The 21679-nt window shown below is 41.2% G+C and overlaps 1 protein-coding gene across 4 annotated transcripts in view; it reads right to left on the reverse strand.

Moving 5' to 3' along the window:
- SGCD (sarcoglycan delta) overlaps positions 1 to 21679 on the reverse strand; it is an 836092-nt gene that overhangs the window by 86927 nt on the left and 727486 nt on the right. For all 4 annotated transcript variants that reach the window (XM_040440010.1, XM_040440019.1, XM_040440029.1 and 1 more), the window contains one exon: positions 12457 to 12576. In XM_040440010.1, the coding sequence (XP_040295944.1) occupies positions 12457 to 12576 (120 nt within the window). The remainder of the gene's footprint in view (positions 1 to 12456; positions 12577 to 21679) is intronic.

Below are 21679 nucleotides of genomic sequence, written 5' to 3' on the forward strand. Positions count from 1 at the left end.
GTCACGAATATAAGGAAGGTATTATTAGCACTATCTGTGGCAGGGACGATGAGATATAAAAAGAAAAGTCAAGCAATAGTTATATTAGATACCGAAAAGGCGTTCGATAGCATCAACTGGAATTGGTTGGATATGGTTCTGGATGAGATGGGATTTGTGGGCCTTTTTAGACAGCTCCTTAAAGAAATATATCTTAATCTTAAAGCCAGGATATTTAATGCGGGATGTATGTCAAGCCCCTTTACCCTACAGAGAGGTACCAGGCAGGGGTGCCCTATGTCCCCTCTATTGTTTGATTTGGCAATTGAACCTTTAGCCAGATATTTAGACTCATCCGACAGTTTTGAGAGGTTGGAATTAGGCAAAAATATGATGCGTTTTGGCACTTTTTGCAGACGATATAGTACTGTTTATGGCTGATCCTTTAAAATACATGCGTAATGTAACACAAGCTATGAGGGAATTTGGAGTTTTTTCTGGGTTAAAGATTAACCACTCAAAAAGTGAGATACTTTTTATGTAAGGCAGACACCCAGATGGCCAGATCACTGAAGTGGAAGGTTTCCCAATAGTTAAATCGGCAATAACATACCTGGGGATTAAAATAGGAAGTACTATGGAATCAATATATTGACTAAACTACGACCCATTAATCGCGAAAATTCTAAAAGAATTGAAACAATGGCATGATTTGCCACTCTCATTGATGGGTAGAAACCATCTACTTAAAATGATGTCCATGTCCAAACTGTTCCATTCCAGATATTAGAGGCTACAATTTAGCTTGTATGGCTAGACATATAACAGACTGGGTTAATGGGACGGGACACCACTCGGCCCTATTATTGGAAAGAGGGTTTTGTGCCCCCTAGTCCCTGGTGGCGCTGTTTCATGCTAGACTAAGTAATATTCCAGTTTGGATTAAACAATCCATACTCATTAAAGATACTATAGCCACTTGGAGAATACTGAGGAAAAGATATTGGTTGTCATTTAGGATATGTAAGCATCTCCCGTTATGGAACAACCCGGAGTTTAAACAGGGACAAACAAACAGCTTATTCTCAGAGTGGAAAGCCAAAGGGATTACTCAGGTAAAACATTTACTACACGATAACGTGCCCAGATGGCTTACAGAGAAAGAATTGATAGATAAATATACTTTGCATCCATTTCAAACTATTCAATTTGCCCAGGTTAAAGCAGATATTACATCAAACCTGGTAATGGTGCATAAGGAAAGGACTCAAAACATACTAGATAAAATCCTGGAACTGGGAGGAGGAAAAGTTTCAGTGTCGTCTATCTATTCAAAAATTAAAGAAGCAGACTTCCAGAAAGAGAAGGCAGGGCACTTTAAAAGTTGGGAAGAGCAATTGGGAATTGTTCACATCACTCCTTTGATGAGGCAGGGATGGATGACAGTAAGAAGACATATAACGAACAAAGTTTGGAGGGATACGCAACTAAGAATAATACACAGAGCCATCTATGGTTTAAATATACCTCCACACCCAAATAAACCAGATAGAATAACAAACTGTCCTAAATGCGGCCAGGGAAATACTGATTTGTATCATGGACTGTGGGAATGTACGGAAAGTAAGAAGCTCTGGGAGGAGGTAGGAGAGGTTGTCAGGGCTATATAGGGTAGGAGAGTAGAAGTTACACCACAATTATATTTATTTAATTCTGAAGAGGTAGGCAGTAATAAAAGATCTCTTCCTAGCCTATTTCATTCGAATTGCATGGTAGTTAAAAGAAATATACTACAAAAGTGGCTACTAATGGATAAGGCCCACAATACAAAACATTCTGGAGGATTTAAAAAAATTATTAATTTTATCTGGAACGTTTAGACACTATGAAATCAAAGGACAAACAAACAAAAAAGCTTTTTCAAAAATGGAAGGGCTTTACTCTCAGATACATGTCTGACGCCGAAATACAAAACCTTTTTCATACACAGAATGGTTCTTAATTGAGCAGATGAGAGGGAGATTGGGTAGATTGTTGATATGTAACAGGAATACATAATATCGAAACTAAATAAAGCGCAACTGATGTGCTAGGTGACACCCTAGTTTTATGTGGTTGTTGGAGAAAATATAGATTTCTTGTATTACATACCATATATACTTTGCTTATTATTGTAATGTCTGATGTTCGGGTCTGCGTACCCAAATGTTATTTGCAGGAAAAATAATAAAACTGTTTATAAAAAAATAATAATAATTAAGTTACTTTACCAGACTACCCCTTTAATGTTTGGAATCATACAGTAGCTAAGTCTTAAAAAAAGGATAGGAAGAACCCTACACAGTGAGGCCAATTTACTAATTGTCTACTATGGAGACAGCATAAACTAAGGGGATAGTATTGTATAAAATGTGCTGCATTAGAAAAATTGGTGTTGGAGTAGGCATTTGTTACAAATTTATGAAGTGTTTATGCCATTTTTAATGTAGTTTAAGTTTGCATTTCCCAAGGGATTGTAGGCAGGTGTATATTTTTAGCCCAATCTATCATTGCAAATTTATTTCTATTCATTTAAAATTAGACCTGCAGATAAAGGTCACCAGGAGGGCCCAATGGTTAGGGAACCCTAATGGAAAAGTAGGCAAATAATCGATATCGATACAGCATAACGAGACCCAGGTTATTAAGAGGCGATGTACTTATAGGAAAAAAAAAAAGGGGGGGGGGGTTGGGGGAGAACTAAAAACTCTAGTCTACCCTCTGTCCGGAGACGTTAATACAAGGTCTAACCGTCTAGAGTCTCCCAGGGTTTATGAGGACAGGTACGAGGACAGGGAGACCCCACCACTGGGGGCCGTCTCCGGGCAGAGGGTAGACTAGGGTTTTTACAGGGAAAGTTCTCCCCTAACCCCCCCCTTTTTTTAACTATAAGTACATCGCCCCTCAATAACCTGGGTCCCGTTATGCTGTATATATCTTGAGATATCAATTATTACCTGCAACGATTTGCCTACTTTTCCATTAGGGTTCCCTAACCATTGGGCCCTCTTGGTGACCTTTATCTGCGGGTCTAATTTTAAATGAATATAAATAAATTTGTGATTTTAAGTTTTTTTTTCTCTCTTTTGTTTTTTGCTGACTGTATTTAGTTAGGACACCTCCATTATTATTCTTTGATATCACACTTTTTGTTCATGTGATTCCTGCAATGAACTCGCTTGCGTGAAACAGCCCTTAGAGAATCAACGGTAAAGTCGTGTACCCTCACAGACGTAAAATTTGTTCAGATGAATGAATCAATTCACACAAATCAATTCACTTATCACTACTTTGTAGCAAATATGATTATATTTAAAATTGATAAGTCCAGGTATTTTCTGTCACAAATTTAACAAAAGCTGGCATCAGAACTGCAGGCAATAAAAAAAAAGTTGCATATTGATACATAACCTCCTTAGAAGGGCAACTTGTTCACATCACTGTTATGGATTCCATCATTTTTTCCCCGTTATAACGGAAAATAACGGAATCCATAAGACGGAAGTCAAAACGGAAGCCTATAAGTTACCCTTCTAAGGAGGTTATGTATCAATATGCAACTTTTTTTTTTTATTGCCTGCAGTTCTGATGCCAGCTTTAGTTAAATTTGTGACAGAAAATACCTGGACTTATCAATTTTAAATATAATCATATTTACTACAAAGTAGTGATGAGTGAATTGATTTGTGTGAATTGATTCATTCATCTGAACAAATTTGAGGCATTCCGTTTTGATCCTTCATAATAGAAGTCTATTGGCAATCATAACAGATCCGTATGGTTCCTGTTATGCAAGATGGAAAACAAAGTCCTGTCGACAGGACTTTTTTTCCGTCCTGCATAACGGAAACCAGACGGATCCGTTATGATTGCCCATAGACTTCTTTTATGACGGAAAGCAAAACGGAATGCCTTTTAAAGGCTTCCGTTTTGAATTCCATCATAATACAAGTCTCTCGGCAGCATAAAGGATCCTTTCTGGTTTCCGTTATGCAGGACTGGACACCTGCATAATGGAAACCAGGACGGATCCGTTATGCTGCCCATAGACTTGTATTATGAAGGATCAAAACAGAATGCCTCTTATAGGCTTCCGTTTTGACTTCCGTCTTATGGATTCCGTTTATTTTCCGTTATAACCATGTTATAACGGAAAAAAATGATGGAATTCATAATGGCGATGTGAACAAGCCCTAAGCTAAAAATAATAATCCCCAGTGCCTCACCTGGCTTAGTGTCAAAGAGTGAATGGAAGTGGTAGTAGTATTGGGGTAGTAGTCACCCTGGGACTCATGGTGGCTGTGTCCTTCTCCCTCAACTCCAGGACTATTACAGTGAAAAGGGGGTGCACCTAGAAGTTGTTCCCCGTGCATGGCACACCCTGGCTTGCAGTGGTTCATACTATCTTCCACACAAGGTGGAGGCAAAAACCTGTTAATAATGTTACAAAGTTGTTTTGGCTGCGGCAGGAATTTTCTCTAGAGCTCCTCTGGGATACAGTCTTAAACATCACTATGCCTCATATATTAACTCATCTGAGGGGAACACCATAATCCATAGACTTGTATTATGAAGGATCAAAATGGAATACCTCTTACAGGCTTCTGTTTTGACTTCCATAACGGTGATGTGAACGAGCACTTGCACCATAAATACTGTATATGTAAAATGAGATGCGGCAAATTTTTCTGCAGGTTACTCCCAAAATCAGGCACTGCCACAAAAATGAAAGTGGGCCTGTTTTGCCCAGATACCTTACAGGAAATCTTGGTCTAGACATCACTCACTGTAGGCAGATTGTGCCGTCCTATCATAACTCTCCAGAAAATTAACCAAGGCTATTTCATGATACTTGGTGGTCTTCTGAACTGCAATTTGTCTGTATTATAGAGTAAAGTTTTATCATTATCTTTTCAGCCAAATGTTAAAAAGAAATGTATAAAAATATCTAAAAAAAAGAATGTGAATACAGGTACATACAATTAAATGTGACACAAAACCAGGCATTCAAGAGTCAGACCCAGATTCTACTTCCTGAAGGCTATCTTTCATGCTTTTTGAAGATGTACTGATTTTGCAATAATCCATATAAAGGATAACCCTTCATCGAATTTCTTTGTAGGCAGCAGTTTCTATCCTTAAGTCTGAATCTGTCACCCTGATTTTGGACCATTATCTATAGAAATAGATGAGTAGTGCAGCAGATATGGAGTTCAGATCACTATTTTTTATTTTCCTACTGCCCCCCCCCCCCCCCCGCTGTCAACGCTCACAGCTGCATTGAAATATACTGTCAGGACTGCTGTGCATGGGCACAAGAGTCCTATGCATTATGTTATAACCGCACATCAGTCCTGACAATGTATTTCAGCACAGCTTTGAGTGTTGACGGTGTAGAAACCGGGAACAGTAGGAAAATAAAAAATAGCGATCTTGACTCCTTATCTGCTGTACTTCTGCCACCGGATTAAGCCCCTGTATGCCGCGGTCACGCTGACCGCGGCATACAGGGGGATTGCGGCAGCTTGTACATCCCCATTAGGTCCACGTGCTGCGGTGACGGGGACCCGATGGTTGCTATGGAAGCCCCGATGCCTTGCGCAGGCAGCTACAGAAGCCCAAGAGATCCAGCCCTGCACTCTGGCTGGATCAGCTATTATCCGCTGTTCTTAGATTTCAGAGTGCTGAGGAGAACAGCATTGCCACAGGATAAAACAAAAATGTAATTCATTTATTTCTACTCTCCCTCCCCATTCTACCTATTCCTAGCTTCAGCATTATTGTTCTTCTAGTGGCAGTGCTACATTCATGATGCAGTTTTTTCCTCTGCCAATGTTTTCTTACTGCTGTCTGAATTGTATTGAAAATTTTTATTTTAGCAATGATTGTGGGAAATGATGTGAAAGAAACCACTCATTCTCGCCGCTCTGGCATGGTGATTTTTTGTGTATTTTAGCAGCAGCAGTGCCTTGTACTAAGCATTTTATTAGTTAGTCTGACTGCCTAGTTTTTTAAGTATAACTGAAGTTTCGGTTTATATTTAATATAGTGTAGGGACAGGAATGTTAAACATTTCCATAATATACTTTATTAGGGAAAGATGTTTCTTTTTTCTAGAAAACATGGTGTAAAGAATCTTCTCAGCAAAGCTCTAACAGCATTGCTAAGGAGAGTCTGTCTTCAGCGTCTACTGAGCACTGAAGACACTTGTGTGTAATATTGAAAAAAATATATATCTCAAATACGTGGCTATACAGGTGGCGTTGCAGGTCTAAATGTGAAGTACGTTATTATTATACTTACAAAGCAAGGTCTTGTTAAAAGCAGATCATAATATACAAGACAATATCGCTCCTCCTACCCGACCCGGGTTTCGCAATTCGTCAGGGGTAGCTATCCAGCCTCTCACATCTATCTCTTTTCCCACCAATAGGATCCCCACTAAGAACATTAAAAATGCATATACATTTCATAGGGATTTCGCATTGTAATGTTAACATGCTTCCCATAGTTTGCGGGGATGTGTCTTTTTATGTATGAAATGTATATGCATTTTTAATGTTCTTAGTGGGGATCCTATTGGTGGGAAAAGAGATAGGTGGGGTTTCGCCCTTATTTAAACTAACCCAGTGAGAGGCTGGATAGCTATCCCTGACGAAGCACGAAAGCAAAACCCGGGTCGGGTAGGAGGAGGAATATTGTCTTGTGTATTATGATCTGCTTTTAACAAGACCTTGCTTTGTGAGTATAATAAACCACTTTATTCTACCTTGGAACCATCAGTGCTTAACTATTTTGTGCACCCTCTTGCTATTCCTTAGGATTGTTGGATGAGGGGTGCCCACATGTGAAGGTCCGGTGTCTTGATTTATGTCCAGAGAAGCGAAAGGTCTAATGCTGGAAGGAAGTTTTGACTGTTGAGGAAACATCAGCGCGGTCTGAACCTAATAACGCATTGACTTGTGTGTAATAAATTGAGGTTTCCAGCTGCCTCTTGTCCCTGACTATGGATATATACCCTAACTGTCACTGCCCATCACCCTGCCTGCCATACTTGTTACACATAGGTTTCTTCTGCGCTTAGTAGAACTGAAGACAGACTCTCCCTAGGCTACTTTCACAATTGCGTTGTTAATTCCGGTATTGAGATCTGGCAGAGGATCTCAATACCAAAATTAAACTGATCTGTTTTGATTTTGCACATCGGGATGCATCTGTTCCTTTAAGATGCGGTTGTGTGAAATCAAAAGGGAAAAAACTGATCGAAATACATTGAAAGTCAATGGGTGACTGATCAGTTTTTTTAGGCTCCTAAACTTACATTGTTTTCAGTGTCGGATTCGTTTTTTTCCCGTATTTATCACCAGACACAAAACTGCAGCTTCCAGCGGTTTTCTGTCCTGTCACATAACAGAATGCTGCCGGAACAAAAGACATCCTGATGTATACTGTACAGATCTCTTCCCATTAAGAATTTATGAGGACCAAATGGAAACATTTTTTTTTTCCGGTATTGAGATCCTCTGCCTGATCTGGATACCGGAAAACAATAACGCAAGTGTGAAAGTAGCCTTAGCAATGTGCAGTTACACTTCAGGTCTATAGGTGACAATACACATACTTTAGACTTGTGCATCATTTTTTGCTCAAAACAATGCCTTAAAAATGCCAAACTTTTTCTGCTTTTGTAAGGCATTTTTGAAGCATCTGGCTTCATGAACTGGTCTGAGCATGTGCGGGAATTGTAAAGAAGTGTCACTCTGCTATAGGAGTGAAAAGTGGTGGGAAGACTGGCCCAGCCGCTACTGTTTATAAATATTCATGAGGTAGGCAGAGTGCAAAGAAGTGAGTGTAGATTGCTGCCGATTGACAGGTACAACTCAAAACCAAATTGTCAGGGAAAGCTAGAGAATTTGACAATAAAAATAGATATTTAAAATTAGTGTCTGTCACACTATACATTAGTGCTGGCAGTTTCATGGGGTAATTGATGATGACAGACTCCCTTTAAATTATGGAAGTTTGACATCTGTCAGCCGCTGCAAGAGAGCATATTGCATACGATTTTAGATGGAGTCAATGGGAAAAATATAGATATGTATATGTACATTGCAAGCATCTCCTTGTGAGGAGTGCCAATGAGACTTACTTACTCTGCCAGAGGTCCCATATATCGGGAGAATCACAAAACAGTGAAGCTATATCCTAAACAACCAAAGCTTCGAAGCAGGAGCGAATTTTGCATTTTTGGGTCCCCAAGCAAAGTTATGTCTGGGAGCCCATGTTGCACCTCTAAGCTCTGCTCCATGCAATATAATGCTCCCCCCCCTATCTGTCCTCAAGACAATATAGTGTCAATTATATGCCCCCAAACATAATAATGCCTCCTTATGCGCACCTAACACAATACGATGCCCCTTTAGTGTCTCCAAATTGAACACTCACCTAGCTACATTCCCACGATGAATGGAGCAGATCTCTCACTGTAGATCAGCTGCAGTGTATCTGACAGCAAAGCACAGCAGACGCGATGATGTCACCATCTTGCATGCCAGCACCTCACCATCAAAGGGTGAATGGTGTAGCTGATGAATCCCAGCTTTACCATTGTATTCAACTCTATCGGTGTCCTGCCAGGGAGACCCAGCTGCCAGACTAAGAACCAGAGCTCTGTGTGTGAATATTCTACTTGCATCCAAGACAAAATCTTGACAGCTTTCACATGATAATCACATGGTGCAACTTTGATCAAAACTGCTATGTGGTCTAATAGGATAAACTGAAATTTACATGGTACAGTATCTATAACTCCTAGCTAGATTTAAATAAAAGATTACTAGTTATGAAATGGTGCCCCTAGTCAAATTCTATCCAAGTAAGCTTCCTCTTGTGCACATGCCGTAGCCCATCTTACCTTAACAAGAAATTAATTTGTAGATAAGCTGATTATAATCAATGTATTAATTAGGTTCCATATTTGAGTCAACTATTACATTCTGAAGTTTAAACTGGTCAACCTTTCCAGAAGCAGGAACAATAAAAAAAAAGACGATCAACTGAGGTTTGGCTTCTCTCATACTCTCACACTGGGACAATCAGAGTGGGAGTCGCTCCTGCAGATTGGTTCTCCATTCTGGTACATAGATGGTGCTCTCAAGCAGGGGACCCCCCTCTACGACATACTTATAGTCAGATACCACATATGAACAGGGACTGTTCTGGTGAGACAGCCCCCTTAACAGTATGTTGCCAGCCACAGGTGCCCCATAAGTGCTATAGATTCAGATGCCATCATTGCATCAATTTGCTGGGCCATCCAGAGAAGGAGCAGGTCTTACATAATGACTTTCCGTTTTGGCACATACATAAGGTTTCCAAGCAGGGGCCCCCTATCTATGATGTTCATATGCCTGAATAGTGCATATGGACTGAGGTTGTCCTGATGAAACCACATTTACTACAAGCCCCAGATGCATCCATGTGAGGCCTCATAGATAGGTTGAGCGCGAACATTCGAATTGCAAATTTTTATCGTGATTATCGCCACTTTGAGAATTCGCAAATATTTAGAATATAATGCTATATATTCGTGTTTGCGAATAGTGTTGAATATTCTAATCATGAATTTATCGCTAATTTATCGTATATATATATTACATTGACCATTTTCACAATCAAGTAAACAATGACTGGAGATCACAAATTCTCGAATTTATGGCAAATATTCGGCCAAAAATTAGCAAAAAATTGCAAATTCGAATATTACCTATGCCGCTCATCACTAGAGATGACCCCAGGAAAAATAGTCGGCACTCACTCAGTTTGCACGTTGCACGGGATAGGACTGAAATCCACGTATATTCAAGGAAAATCCCAGCAGTCGTGTCTTCAATAAATAGGATATTTATTTCATCAAATTAGAAATGTCCACAATCCAATAGGATTGTGGACATTTCTAATTTGATGAAATAAATATCCTATTGATTGAAGACACGACTGCTGGGATTTTCCTTGAATAGAGATGACCCCAGACTGTCTGTTGGCCACAGGTGTGTAACTACACGCCTCTACCCCGCTAATGTCTTCTAAGAGCCTTTACCTTGTCATCTGATATGATTTTGCTCATGTCTTCACAACTGTGCATTTAAAACTATGTTAAATGTAAATTTCCTTGTAATTTTCCATGTTCACCAGCAGGTGGCAGCAATGGATTGGTAAGGAGCTAGTTACAGTTTAGTACATCTAGGCTGGAATGGTTTATTGCAGCTTAGCTTCCCCTCTGTGAAGGTGTGGGCTGTTCCCTCATCCTGCACCTTGGGTGGAGAAGGAAGTTAGAGTCAGTGTAGCCCACCCCCTGCTAGGGGTAGGGTGTGTGTGTAAGGAGATCCCCTGCATAGGAAAGAAAGCCAGGATCTTGTCTCGGCTGAGACATTGATCACATTCCCAGATTGAGCCCTGCAGCCTCAGCTGGATGACAAGAAAGCAGACAACCTCTAGAGTTCCAGGATGAAAGCATTCCCTGAGAATATATCTGTGAACAAAGTCCAGAGACCTAGGATTAGCCATATTTCTCCTCAGCTAGTCAGTCCCCACAAAGCAGAAGATAGAGAGAAGCGCAGAAGACAAATTCCTGCCACAGTTACAGAGCTACTAAGCAGACATCTGCAAGCTCCAGATTTATAGTGCAGAAGATTTATTCCTGCCAACCATTGCCGAAACCTGCTGGGACCAAAGACCAAAGCTGTATTTTGTTTGGATTCAAGTTATCATCAGTAAACTTCATCTAAAGATCTGGACATCATTTCTGCTACAAAATTACTCTATTACTCCTACTATCATTACACTCAATTTATTGCAAGTGAGCCAGGAGTCCAGCTGTACCCAGGTGGGAGACACTGTTGACACAAATATCACCACCTATAGAGACATTATAGGCCATTACACCACTCTGGCATTCCTAATCTGGGACGTGCGTTATAACAGCATGGGATGGCCCTGTGATAGTACCCTGCGCATGCTGAAATTGGCGTCACGAACTAAACATAGACTATCATCTACACCTGACCCAGTCATTGCATAATTTGGTGTCAGCGTATACCCGTATCCTGCTCATTGCAGGTGCCCAAAAGTTCCATACATTCATGCCATGCCTGACATAGTGGGGCCACTCTTACAATGTGGCTCCCTATTCTGGCACATAGATAGGATTACCAAACTGGGGACCCCCATTTATGATGTCTTGGTGAGACAGCCCCTTTAACAGTACAGTGCGAACCACAGATGCCCCCATACAAGACATCAGAAACAACCTGCCACAGAAGTGGCCATCAATCTGTGTGCCACAGGTGCCCTCAGTACAGCGCCTGCCACAGTCCTCCAGAACTCAGCTTGTGCTTACTTACTCTGGTGATGTCTTCAGTAATCTCAGGAGCATCACACTTATCACCATCATGTGGCGCTAGTTGGACAGTTACAGATATAGAAACTTCACTCCTTCCTCCAACAAGAGCCTCACAACATATCCAAAATCCATGAAAACGATGATTTCTTTATTATTGATAGACTTGTGTTGTTTATGAAGCCCCCATAGTACCACCAGTCAGATAGTTCTTGAAATAATATGTCAAACACAGAGTGAATGATAACATTTGAATTAAGAGATTCCTTTTCATGCTGTCTTTTTATTGGAGATACCATCGTTATGGGAATTCAATTACAATGACAACCTGCTCTGTAAACCGCTATCACTCTATGTAATTTAAAAGAACTTGAGGTAGACTCTCTAGGGTCTTAAAACTGAGCTGCTTCTACAAGGAATCACGATCTAGCTTCAGTCAGAGGGACATCATACACCACATAACTATTTAGTACTAAGTTGGATGTTGTTACCATGGCAACAAGCGGGAAAGATGGAAGCGCTATCCTCATATTTAGGATTTTGTGGAATTAAACATCTGAACATAAGTAGTTCTAGAGGATCACTGAAAGCAGTTACCTAGCTGGATTATTTTGATGACTCCAATTTTTCTCATTTTTGGTAACAGTCCAATAGAATAAAATATTAGACAAACTGTACAACCTCCAGGTCTACAATAATATCTCATAGGTAAGGGGTCTAATGGAAATATGTAATGGATATCATTGGGGTATTCTATAAGTTGATGTGATCATTTCAACTATATATATCGACATTTCTGCAATTTTTTTTATATACTTTGTAGTTCAGTTTCATTTTCAAGATCTATGTTTGTTGTCAGTGAATGAAGACACCCTCGAAGAATGCAAACCTGTACAGATCCACTACTCCAAACTGAAAAGTGATACAACTGCATCTAGTCTATGTGCATTACAGCTAGAGCCCCAGGTGGATGAATTTTACCTATGCTGGTACATTTTAGCAAATTCTCAGCACTTGTAAAAATACTGAAATTAATGTACCTAAAACGCGCAATCTGTCCGCTCCAACAACCACTTCTTTGTCATTTGCTGAAAACAGTAGCTTTCCTTCATTTGACATCACTTCAAGATTATTCCCTCGTGCCCGAATACCGTCCGATGCTGTGAAGAAAAACAATAGTAGAGTTAAACATATGTCAGTACACCCACCTTCATGTCTTCTGACATGTCTGCATCTTTATAAAACTAAGCAATGTGCTGTTCCTCTGCTATTCCTTTTGGAAATGTATAGATAAAATATTGGTTATGATTATGACTCCCCTTGTCCAAGGAGAGAATCCTTACACAGTCTGACACTTTCCAGTTAGTTCAAGCAATGTATAAGGACGTTCCCTACTGACAAGGGTAATTGTAACACCCAGCTGTCTATTTATTAATATTTCAGGAGGGATAACAGAGGAACGGCAGACTGTAAAGTTCTAAGAAAAGATGTTCCACAATTCTTGTGGACATGTAAGGAAAGATGACAGTTCCTCTTTAACAATCAACAATGTTGCATAGTTTAAAAACGGGTCATCCAGTCTTATGTAAATAAATCTTAAAGGGACATGCTCTCAGATCAGTGACAACTGTTAGATATATGGTGGGTCCAACCCTCAACGACTGCTAAGTCCCTTAGTCCCTCTACCCCAGTGTATCCCCTAAGGACTAATACCTGAACACAGCATCATACAAACTAATCCTTATCACTCCAGTGGATAACTAATAAATGTTAACCACCAGCTTAATATACCTTTAATCAGGTAGCGATTTCAGAGAGAGATTTCAGCTTCATTTAGAACTTTATTTAATATTATCAGGAATATCAGTGCCATGTTCAGACCGACTTTGGCCATGTTCACACATTCCAAATCTTTAGTCAGGTAGGTAGAGCAGTGAGTAGGTACACTGTACACCCTAGAAATAAGCAGTACCCTAAATGGGTTGTGCAAGAATGGGAAGTAGTTTTGCAAACCCCCCTTCCCACTTGGACCTGTAAAGGGAAGCTTACTTACCTGTTTCCCGGCACTGGCTCTTCACTCCTTCTCCTCCAGGCATGTGATGCTACACTGTGCTCCCTTGCTGAAAACATTCCGTTTTGACTCCGTCTGCAGCCAATCATCATGTGACAAATGGTCATGTGATGCAAGGCCATTTGGTCACCGCAGCATCCAGTGATTGGCTGCAGGTGGCTTAAAAACAGATGTTTTCAGCAAAGGAGCACAACGGAGCATCGCTGGCCGGGAGGAGAAGGAGCAGGGAGCCAGCACTGGGAAGCCGGTAAGTAAGATTTTGAAAACCCCCCACCACCCATTCTTGCACAACCCCTTTAAAGCAGTTTTCCAGGCTCTAGATATTGATGACCACTGTGTGATTTCTGATGCCAGCAACTGAGAAAAGCTGATTGGCAAAGGTGTCAGACCTCCACCGATCTGATAATCCAAAGGATAGGTCATCAATATCTAAAGTTCAGACACATTTGAGCTGCTGATTCTCTAGGATGATATTCTTTCCCACTTCTCCACCTACTTGACCAAAAACTTTGCAGGAAATAGGACAAAATTGGTTTAATTCTCTAGTGAAGAATGTGCTGAACTTATTTTATTAGTGGCTGTATCCTCAGAACAAAGATCTACCTCTCAGAAACCTTTCTCTATTATTGTAAAAGGTTACCGGTATTAAAATTCTGAAAAATTATTACTGTAAAAGAAGAATACTGAATACCTGTTCGGGTAAGGAACAAAAGGCCTGCTATATAAAATAAATAACACGAATGGCCTACTTAGAGCAGAAAACAGCTATTGATCTGTGGTCTTACATATCCTGAGAGATGTAACTAGCATTTCAGACACTGTATGTAACGGTGAGGCGGCGACGCGCTTCCTCCTTCCTGCGCCGCCGGCATCCCGCCTCTGTGCAGGAGCGAGGACGTGGCCGGCGTCCTTGTCTCTATAGAGACCAGGGGGTGGGGAGGACCCGGCTTTGCACGCCTCCTCAGCACGGCTGGTGTCCCCCTAGCTGATTTGTGAACTTAGCACCGATCGTGAGTAATCAGCGCTCAGATGGTTTGGGCTGGACTTGGGTCACGTGACGCTGGCCACGTCACGTGACTCACTTGTTCCTGCTATTTAAACAGGCAGCCTGCTGGCCACAGGTTGCCTGTGATTGCTCTAGTTACCCTCACCAGCCTTCTTTATATATTGAGACCTTGCTTGTTCTGACCTCGGCTTTGTTTGTGACCTTGCTATTGTGTTTTTCCCTGCGTACTGCGTGACCTTCTGGTTTTTGACTTTTGCTTCCCTGACTCTTCACGGTTTTTCCTTTGGTTTTAGGCCCCTGCACGTATTTAAGCTAGGGACTACCGCCAGTTGTACGCCGTCAGATAGGACGGGTCGTGCAAGTAGGTAGGGACAGAGGTGCGGGTGGAGTCCAGGGCTGCACTCTTCCCTTCCATCCGTGACAGAATCACAGGCCATACTATACCATCGAACCTTTGCGAGTGCTCACGGATCAGGTACATAGTCTTGGCCAAATGGTTCAGGAATTGGGAAAAAGGCTACAGCAGCAGGAGTTGCTTCAGACCCCGCTTATAGCGGCCTCCTCCACTCAGAACCCTGAACCTCATGTTAAATTGTCTGATCGTTTTTCAGATGATCGCAAATTGTTTCTAACATTTAAGGAAAGTTGTAAGCTTTATTTTTGTTTACGCCCTCATTATCTATTTGCTGCAGGGGGACCCACAAGAATGGTCTTTCTCACACCCCTTGCCTAATTTTTGTTGAAGCATTATTTTCAGACTTTGGGTGTATTATATGACGAACCTGACAATCGACTGTAGCTGAGTCCCAATTAAAATCTCTGAGTCAGGGGGACAGACCTGTGGAAGAATACTGCACCCAATTTCGGAAGTGGTGCTTTTCCTCTGGCTGGAATGATCCAGCACTGAAGTGTCAGTTCAGGACAGGACTCTTTGAAAATTTGAAGGACATGTTGGTCAGTTATCCCCCTCCTTACACTTTCGAACAGACTATGACTTTGGCTGTTAGACTGGACCGACGTATTAGGGAAAGACAATGAGAACAACAGATGTTTCCACAGGTGGTGATCAACCTGGATCCCTCACCCTTGAGAGTCAGATTGGAAAATCCGCCTGAAGAGCCCATGCAAATCGGTGTGACAAGGAGGGATCAAAGATTTCAGAAAGGTGCCTGTTTTTATTGCTGAGAGTTTGATCACTGGCTACGACAATGCCCTAAGATTCCTCCCTTCAGAAGATCACCAGGACCTAACGCCCAGAAGGATAAGGTACTCCCAGAAGTGGTTAAAAGGAAAATATTGTTGCCAGTAGCTATTGCCTTGGGTTCCTGTAAAGGTTTTGGTAAAGCCTTTCCCCCATACATCAGTAACTTCGTCAATGTTTTTTCGATGTCTGATGCTAAATTCCATAGACCTTATGATTGTGCCATCGAGTTGGTTCCGGGATACAAGTAACCTAGGGGTCGTATTTATAATTTGTACGGTCCTGAACGAAAGGCTATGAGAGATTATTTGAAGGAAAGTTTACTAAAAGGTCATATCTTTATTTGTGGAGAAAAAAGATGGGGGATTGAGACCGTGTATTGACTACAGAGAGTTAAACAAAATTACTGTTAAAAATCAGTATTCTTTGCCGTTGATTCCTGACCTGTTCAATCAGGTTCTTGGAGCTCAGTGGTTCACTAAACTCGATCTCAGGGGAGCCTACAATCTCATTCGAATTAAGGAGGGGGATGAGTGGAAAATGGCCTTTAACCCCTTAAGGACACAGCCTTTTTACACCTTGGGACCAGGCCATTTTTTGCAAATCCGACCAGAGTCACTTTAAGTGCTGATAACTTTAAAACGCTTTGACTTATCCAGGCCGTGCTGAGATTGTTTTTTCGTCACATATTGTACTTCATGACACTGGTAAAATGAATTAAAAAAAAAATTTTTTTTTGCACCAAAAAGTACCTAATTTAACAAAAATTTGGAAAAATTTGCAAATTTCAAAGTTTCAGTTTCTCTACTTCTGTAATACATAGTAATACCCCCAAAAATTGTGATGACTTTACATTCCCCATATGTCTAATTCATGTTTGAATTATTTTGGGAATGATATTTTATTTTTTGGGGATGTTATAAGGCTTAGAAGTTTAGAAGCAAATCTTGAAATTTTTCAGAAATTTACAAAAACTCAATTTTTAGGGACCAGTTCAGGTCTGAAGTCACTTTGCGAGGCTTACATAATAGAAACCACCCAAAAATGACCCCATCTAAGAAACTACACACCTCAAGGTATTCAAAACTGATTTTGCATACGTTTTTAACCCTTTAGGTGTTGCACAAGAGTTATTGGCAAATGGGGAGGAAATTTGAGAATTTCATTTTTTTGTCTAATTTTTCATTTTAACCCATTTTTTCCACTAACAAAGCAAGGGTTAACAGCCAAACAAGACTGTATCTTTATTGCCCTGACTCTGCCGTTTACAGAAACACCCCATATGTGGCCGTAAACTACTGTACGGCCACACAGCGGGGCGTAGATTGAAAGGTGCGCCGTTTGGTTTTTGGAGGGCTGATTTTGCTGGACTGTTTTTTTGACACCCTGTCCCATTTGAAGCCCCCCTGATGCACCCCTAGAGTAGAAACTCCATAAAAGTGACCCCATCTAAGAAACTACACCCCTCAAGGTATTCAAAACTGATTTTACAAACTTTGTTAACCCTTTAGGTGTTGCACAAAATTTAATGGAAAATAGAGATACAATTTCAAAATTTGACTTTTTTGGCAGATTTTCCATTTTAATATTTTTTTTCCAGTTACAAAGCAAGGGTTAACAGCCAAACAAAACTCATTATTTATGGCCCTGATTCTGTAGTTTACAGAAACACCCCATATGTGGTCGTAAACCGCTGTACGGGCACACGGCAGGGCGCAGAAGGAAAGGAATGCCATACGGTTTTTGGAAGGCAGATTTTGCTGGACTGTTTTTTTTTACACCATGTCCCATTTGAAGCCCCCCTGATGCACCCCTAGAGTAGAAACTCCAAAAAAGTGACCCCATTTTAGAAACTACAGGATAGGGTGGCAGTTTTGTTGGTACTAGTTTAGGGTACATATGATTTTTGGTTGCTCTATATTGCACTTTTTGTGCGGCAAGGTAACAAGAAATAGCTTTTTTGGCACCGTTTTTTTTTGTTGTTATTTACAACATTCATCTGACAGGTTAGATCATGTGGTAATTTTATAGAGCAGGTTGTCACGGACGCGGCGATACCTAATATGTATACAATTTTTTTTTTTTATTATTTATTTAAGTTTTACACAATGATTTCATTTTTAAAACAAAAAAAATGTTTTAGTGTCTCCATAGTCTAAGAGCCATAGTTTTTTCTGTTTTTGGGCGATTATCTTAAGTAGGGTCTCATTTTTTGCGGGATGAGATGACGGTTTGATTGGCATCTATTTTGAGGTGCATATGACTTTTTGATTGATTGCTATTACACTTTTTGTGACGTAAGATGACAAAAAATGGCTTTTTTTACACAGTTTTTATTTTAATTTTTTTACGGTGGTCATCTGAGGGGTTAGATCATGTGATATTTTTATAGAGCCGATCGATACAGACGCGGCGATACCTAATATGTATACTTTTTTTTTATTTATGTAAGTTTTACACAATGATTTCATTTTTGAAACCAAAAAAATCATGTTTTAGTGTTTCCATAGTCTAAGAGCCATAGTTTTTTCAGTTTTTGGGCGATTATCTTGGGTAGGGTATGATTTTTACGGGATGAGATGACGGTTTGATTGTTACAATTTTGGCGTACATGCGACTTTTTTGATCACTTTTATTACCTTTTTTGGGAAGTAAGGTGGGCAAAATTTCAATTTCATCATAGTTTTTTATTTTTTATTTTTATGGCGTTCACCGTTCGGATAAAGTAACATGACGGTTTTATAGATCAGGTCGTTACGGACGCGGCGATACCAAACATGTGTAGGGAATTTTATTTTTTTCATTTTTAATCAGTGATAAATGTGTTTTTTGATTTTTACTTTATTTTCACTTTTATTCACTTTTTTTTGACCCAGACCCACTTGGTTCTTGAAGATCCAGTGGGTCTGATGTCTGTATAATACAGTACAGTACAATATACAGTGGGGGAAATAATTATTTGACCCCTCACTGATTTTGTAAGTTTGTCCAATGACAAAGAAATGAAAAGTCTCAGAACAGTATCATTTCAATGGTAGGTTTATTGTAACAGTGGCAGATAGCACATCAAAAGGAAAATCGAAAAAATAACTTTAAATAAAAGATAGCAACTGATTTGCATTTCATTGAGTGAAATAAGTATTTGAACCCTCTAACAAAAAAAGACTTAATACTTGGTGGAAAAACCCTGGTTTGCAAGCACAGAGGTCAAACGTTTCTTGTAATTGATGACCAAGTTTGCGCACATTTTAGGAGGAATGTTGGTCCACTCCTCTTTGCAGATCATCTCTAAATCCCTAAGGTTTCGAGGCTGTCTCTGTGCAACTCTGAGCTTGAGCTCCCTCCATAGGTTTTCGATTGGATTAAGGTCCGGAGACTGACTAGGCCACTCCATGACCTTAATGTGCTTCTTCTTGAGCCACTCCTTTGTTGCCTTTGCTGTATGTTTTGGGTCATTGTCGTGCTGGAACACCCATCCACGACCCATTTTCAGTTTCCTGGCAGAGGGAAGGAGGTTGTCGCTCAGGATTTCACGATACATGGCTCCGTCCATTTTCCCGTTTATGCGAATAAGTTGTCCTGTGCCCTTAGCAGAAAAACACCCCCAAAGCAAAATGTTTCCACCCCCATGCTTGACGGTGGGGACGGTGTTTTGGGGGTCATAGGCAGCATTTTTCTTCCTCCAAACACAGCGATTTGAGTTAATGCCAAAGAGAGCTATTTTGGTCTCATCGGACCACAGCACCTTCTCCCAGTCACTCTCTGAATCATTCAGGTGTTCATTGGCAAACTTCAGACGGGCCTGCACATGTGCCTTCCTGAGCAGGGGGACCTTGCGAGCCCTGCAGGATTTTAATCCATTGCGGTGTAATGTGTTTCCAATGGTTTTCTTGGTGACTGTGGTCCCTGCTAATTTGAGGTCATTAACTAACTCCTCCCGTGTAGTTCTAGGATGCTTTTTCACCTTTCTCAGAACCATTGACACCCCACGAGGTGAGATCTTGCGTGGAGCCCCAGAGCGAGGTCGATTGATGGTCATTTTGTGCTCCTTCCATTTTCGAACAATCGCACCAACAGTTGTCACCTTCTCTCCCAGCTTCTTGCTAATGGTTTTGTAGCCCATTCCAGCCTTGTGCAGGTCTACAATTTTGTCTCTGACATCCTTGGACAGCTCTTTGGTCTTTCCCATGTTGGAGAGTTTGGAGTCTGCTTGATTGATTGATTCTGTGGACAGGTGTCTTTTATACAGGTGACTAGTTAAGACAGGTGTCCTTAATGAGGGTGACTAATTGAGTAGAAGTGTCTAACCACTCTGTGGGAGCCAGAACTCTTAATGGTTGGTAGGGGTTCAAATACTTATTTCACTCAATGAAATGCAAATCAGTTGCTATCTTTTATTTAAAGTTATTTTTTCGATTTTCCTTTTGATGTGCTATCTGCCACTGTTACAATAAACCTACCATTGAAATGATACTGTTCTGAGACTTTTCATTTCTTTGTCATTGGACAAACTTACAAAATCAGTGAGGGGTCAAATAATTATTTCCCCCACTGTATATTGTACTGTACTGTATTTTACACTTTGTCTGAACAGATCTATGCCTTTTAGCACAGATCTGTTCAGCGCCATGGACAGCAGGACGCCTGAGACGGCGTCCTGTTGCCATGGGAACCTTCCCCGTCTGCTCAGAACTTCGCAGACGGGGAAGGGTAAGGAGGGGATCTGTCGGGGGGCTGTCTGGGAGCTCTCTCCCTCTCCATCGGGGGGCTGCAAAGGCACTGCAGCCCCCCGATGGGAGAGGGAGGGAGCTCCCTCTTACTGTTAACTTTTTCCATACAGCGGTCCGTACGGACCGCTGTATGGAAAGGGTTAAACGGCTGACATCGCATCACCGATGTCAGCCGTTTATACCAGGGTGCCAGCAATGTGCTGGCACCCTGGTATACCCACTAGACGCCAACGATTATTCAAGGGGAGGCGGGCGGGGGATCGCGATCCCGCCTGCCGCACCGCCCGCCTCCCGCACTGCCCGCATTGCCCGCAACCCTCCCCCTGCACCTCCCACCGGGCTAAAATCACTCAGGGGTGCAGGGGGGGGGGGGGATACAGATATATTTTGGACATTATAAACCGGGGATCAGAAACTTCAAAAAGCGCATCAAACAGCAGGTCTGAATTGACCTGCGGTTTGTTGCGATCGCCGACATGGGGGGGTCACGGGACCCCCCCGCGCATTTAGCCTACGTGCCTGCTCAATGATTTGAGCAGGCACCTTGTTCCGATCACTGCCGGCTGGGCGGCAGTGATCGGAACAACACATGACGTACCGGTACGTCATGTGTCCTTAAGTACCAGGACATCATGACGTACCGGTACGTCATGTGTCCTTAAGAGGTTAATACCCCTGAGGGCCATTATGAATATTTAGTGATGCCATTTGGGTTAAGTAATGCCCCTGCAGTTTTCCAAAATTTTGCTAATGATCCTTTCAGACAGTTTATTAGGAAATTCATGATTGTGTATTTGGATGACATTTTGATTCTCACATTAACCACATTAGACAGGTACTGAAGGTTCTTCATGAGAATCAATTATTCGCTAAACAGGAAAAGTGTATTTTTGGGGTACAAGAAATTTTATTTTTGGGATACATTCTCACACCCCAATCCTTTAAGATGGGCCTGGGAAAGGTGCAGGCTATTCTAGAATGGGTGAGACCCTCCTCCCTTAAAGAGCTACAACATTTTTTGGGCGTCTCTAATAATTCTGGAAAATTTATTAAAAAAAATTCTGTTATTGCTAAGCCTCTCACCGACCTAACTAGGAATGGGGCAGATTTACTGAATTGGTCAACGGGAGCCATTAAAGCTTTTGAAGCACTCAAGAGGTGTTTTGTTAACGTCCCAATATTGGTCCAACCAGACCAAGAGAAACCTCTAAGTATCTAAGGTGCTATGTGTCCGACAACCAACAGCTGTGGGTGA

This window comes from Bufo bufo, chromosome 1, assembly GCF_905171765.1.
Source record: "Bufo bufo chromosome 1, aBufBuf1.1, whole genome shotgun sequence".
In the NCBI taxonomy this organism is placed as follows: Eukaryota; Metazoa; Chordata; class Amphibia; order Anura; family Bufonidae; genus Bufo; species Bufo bufo.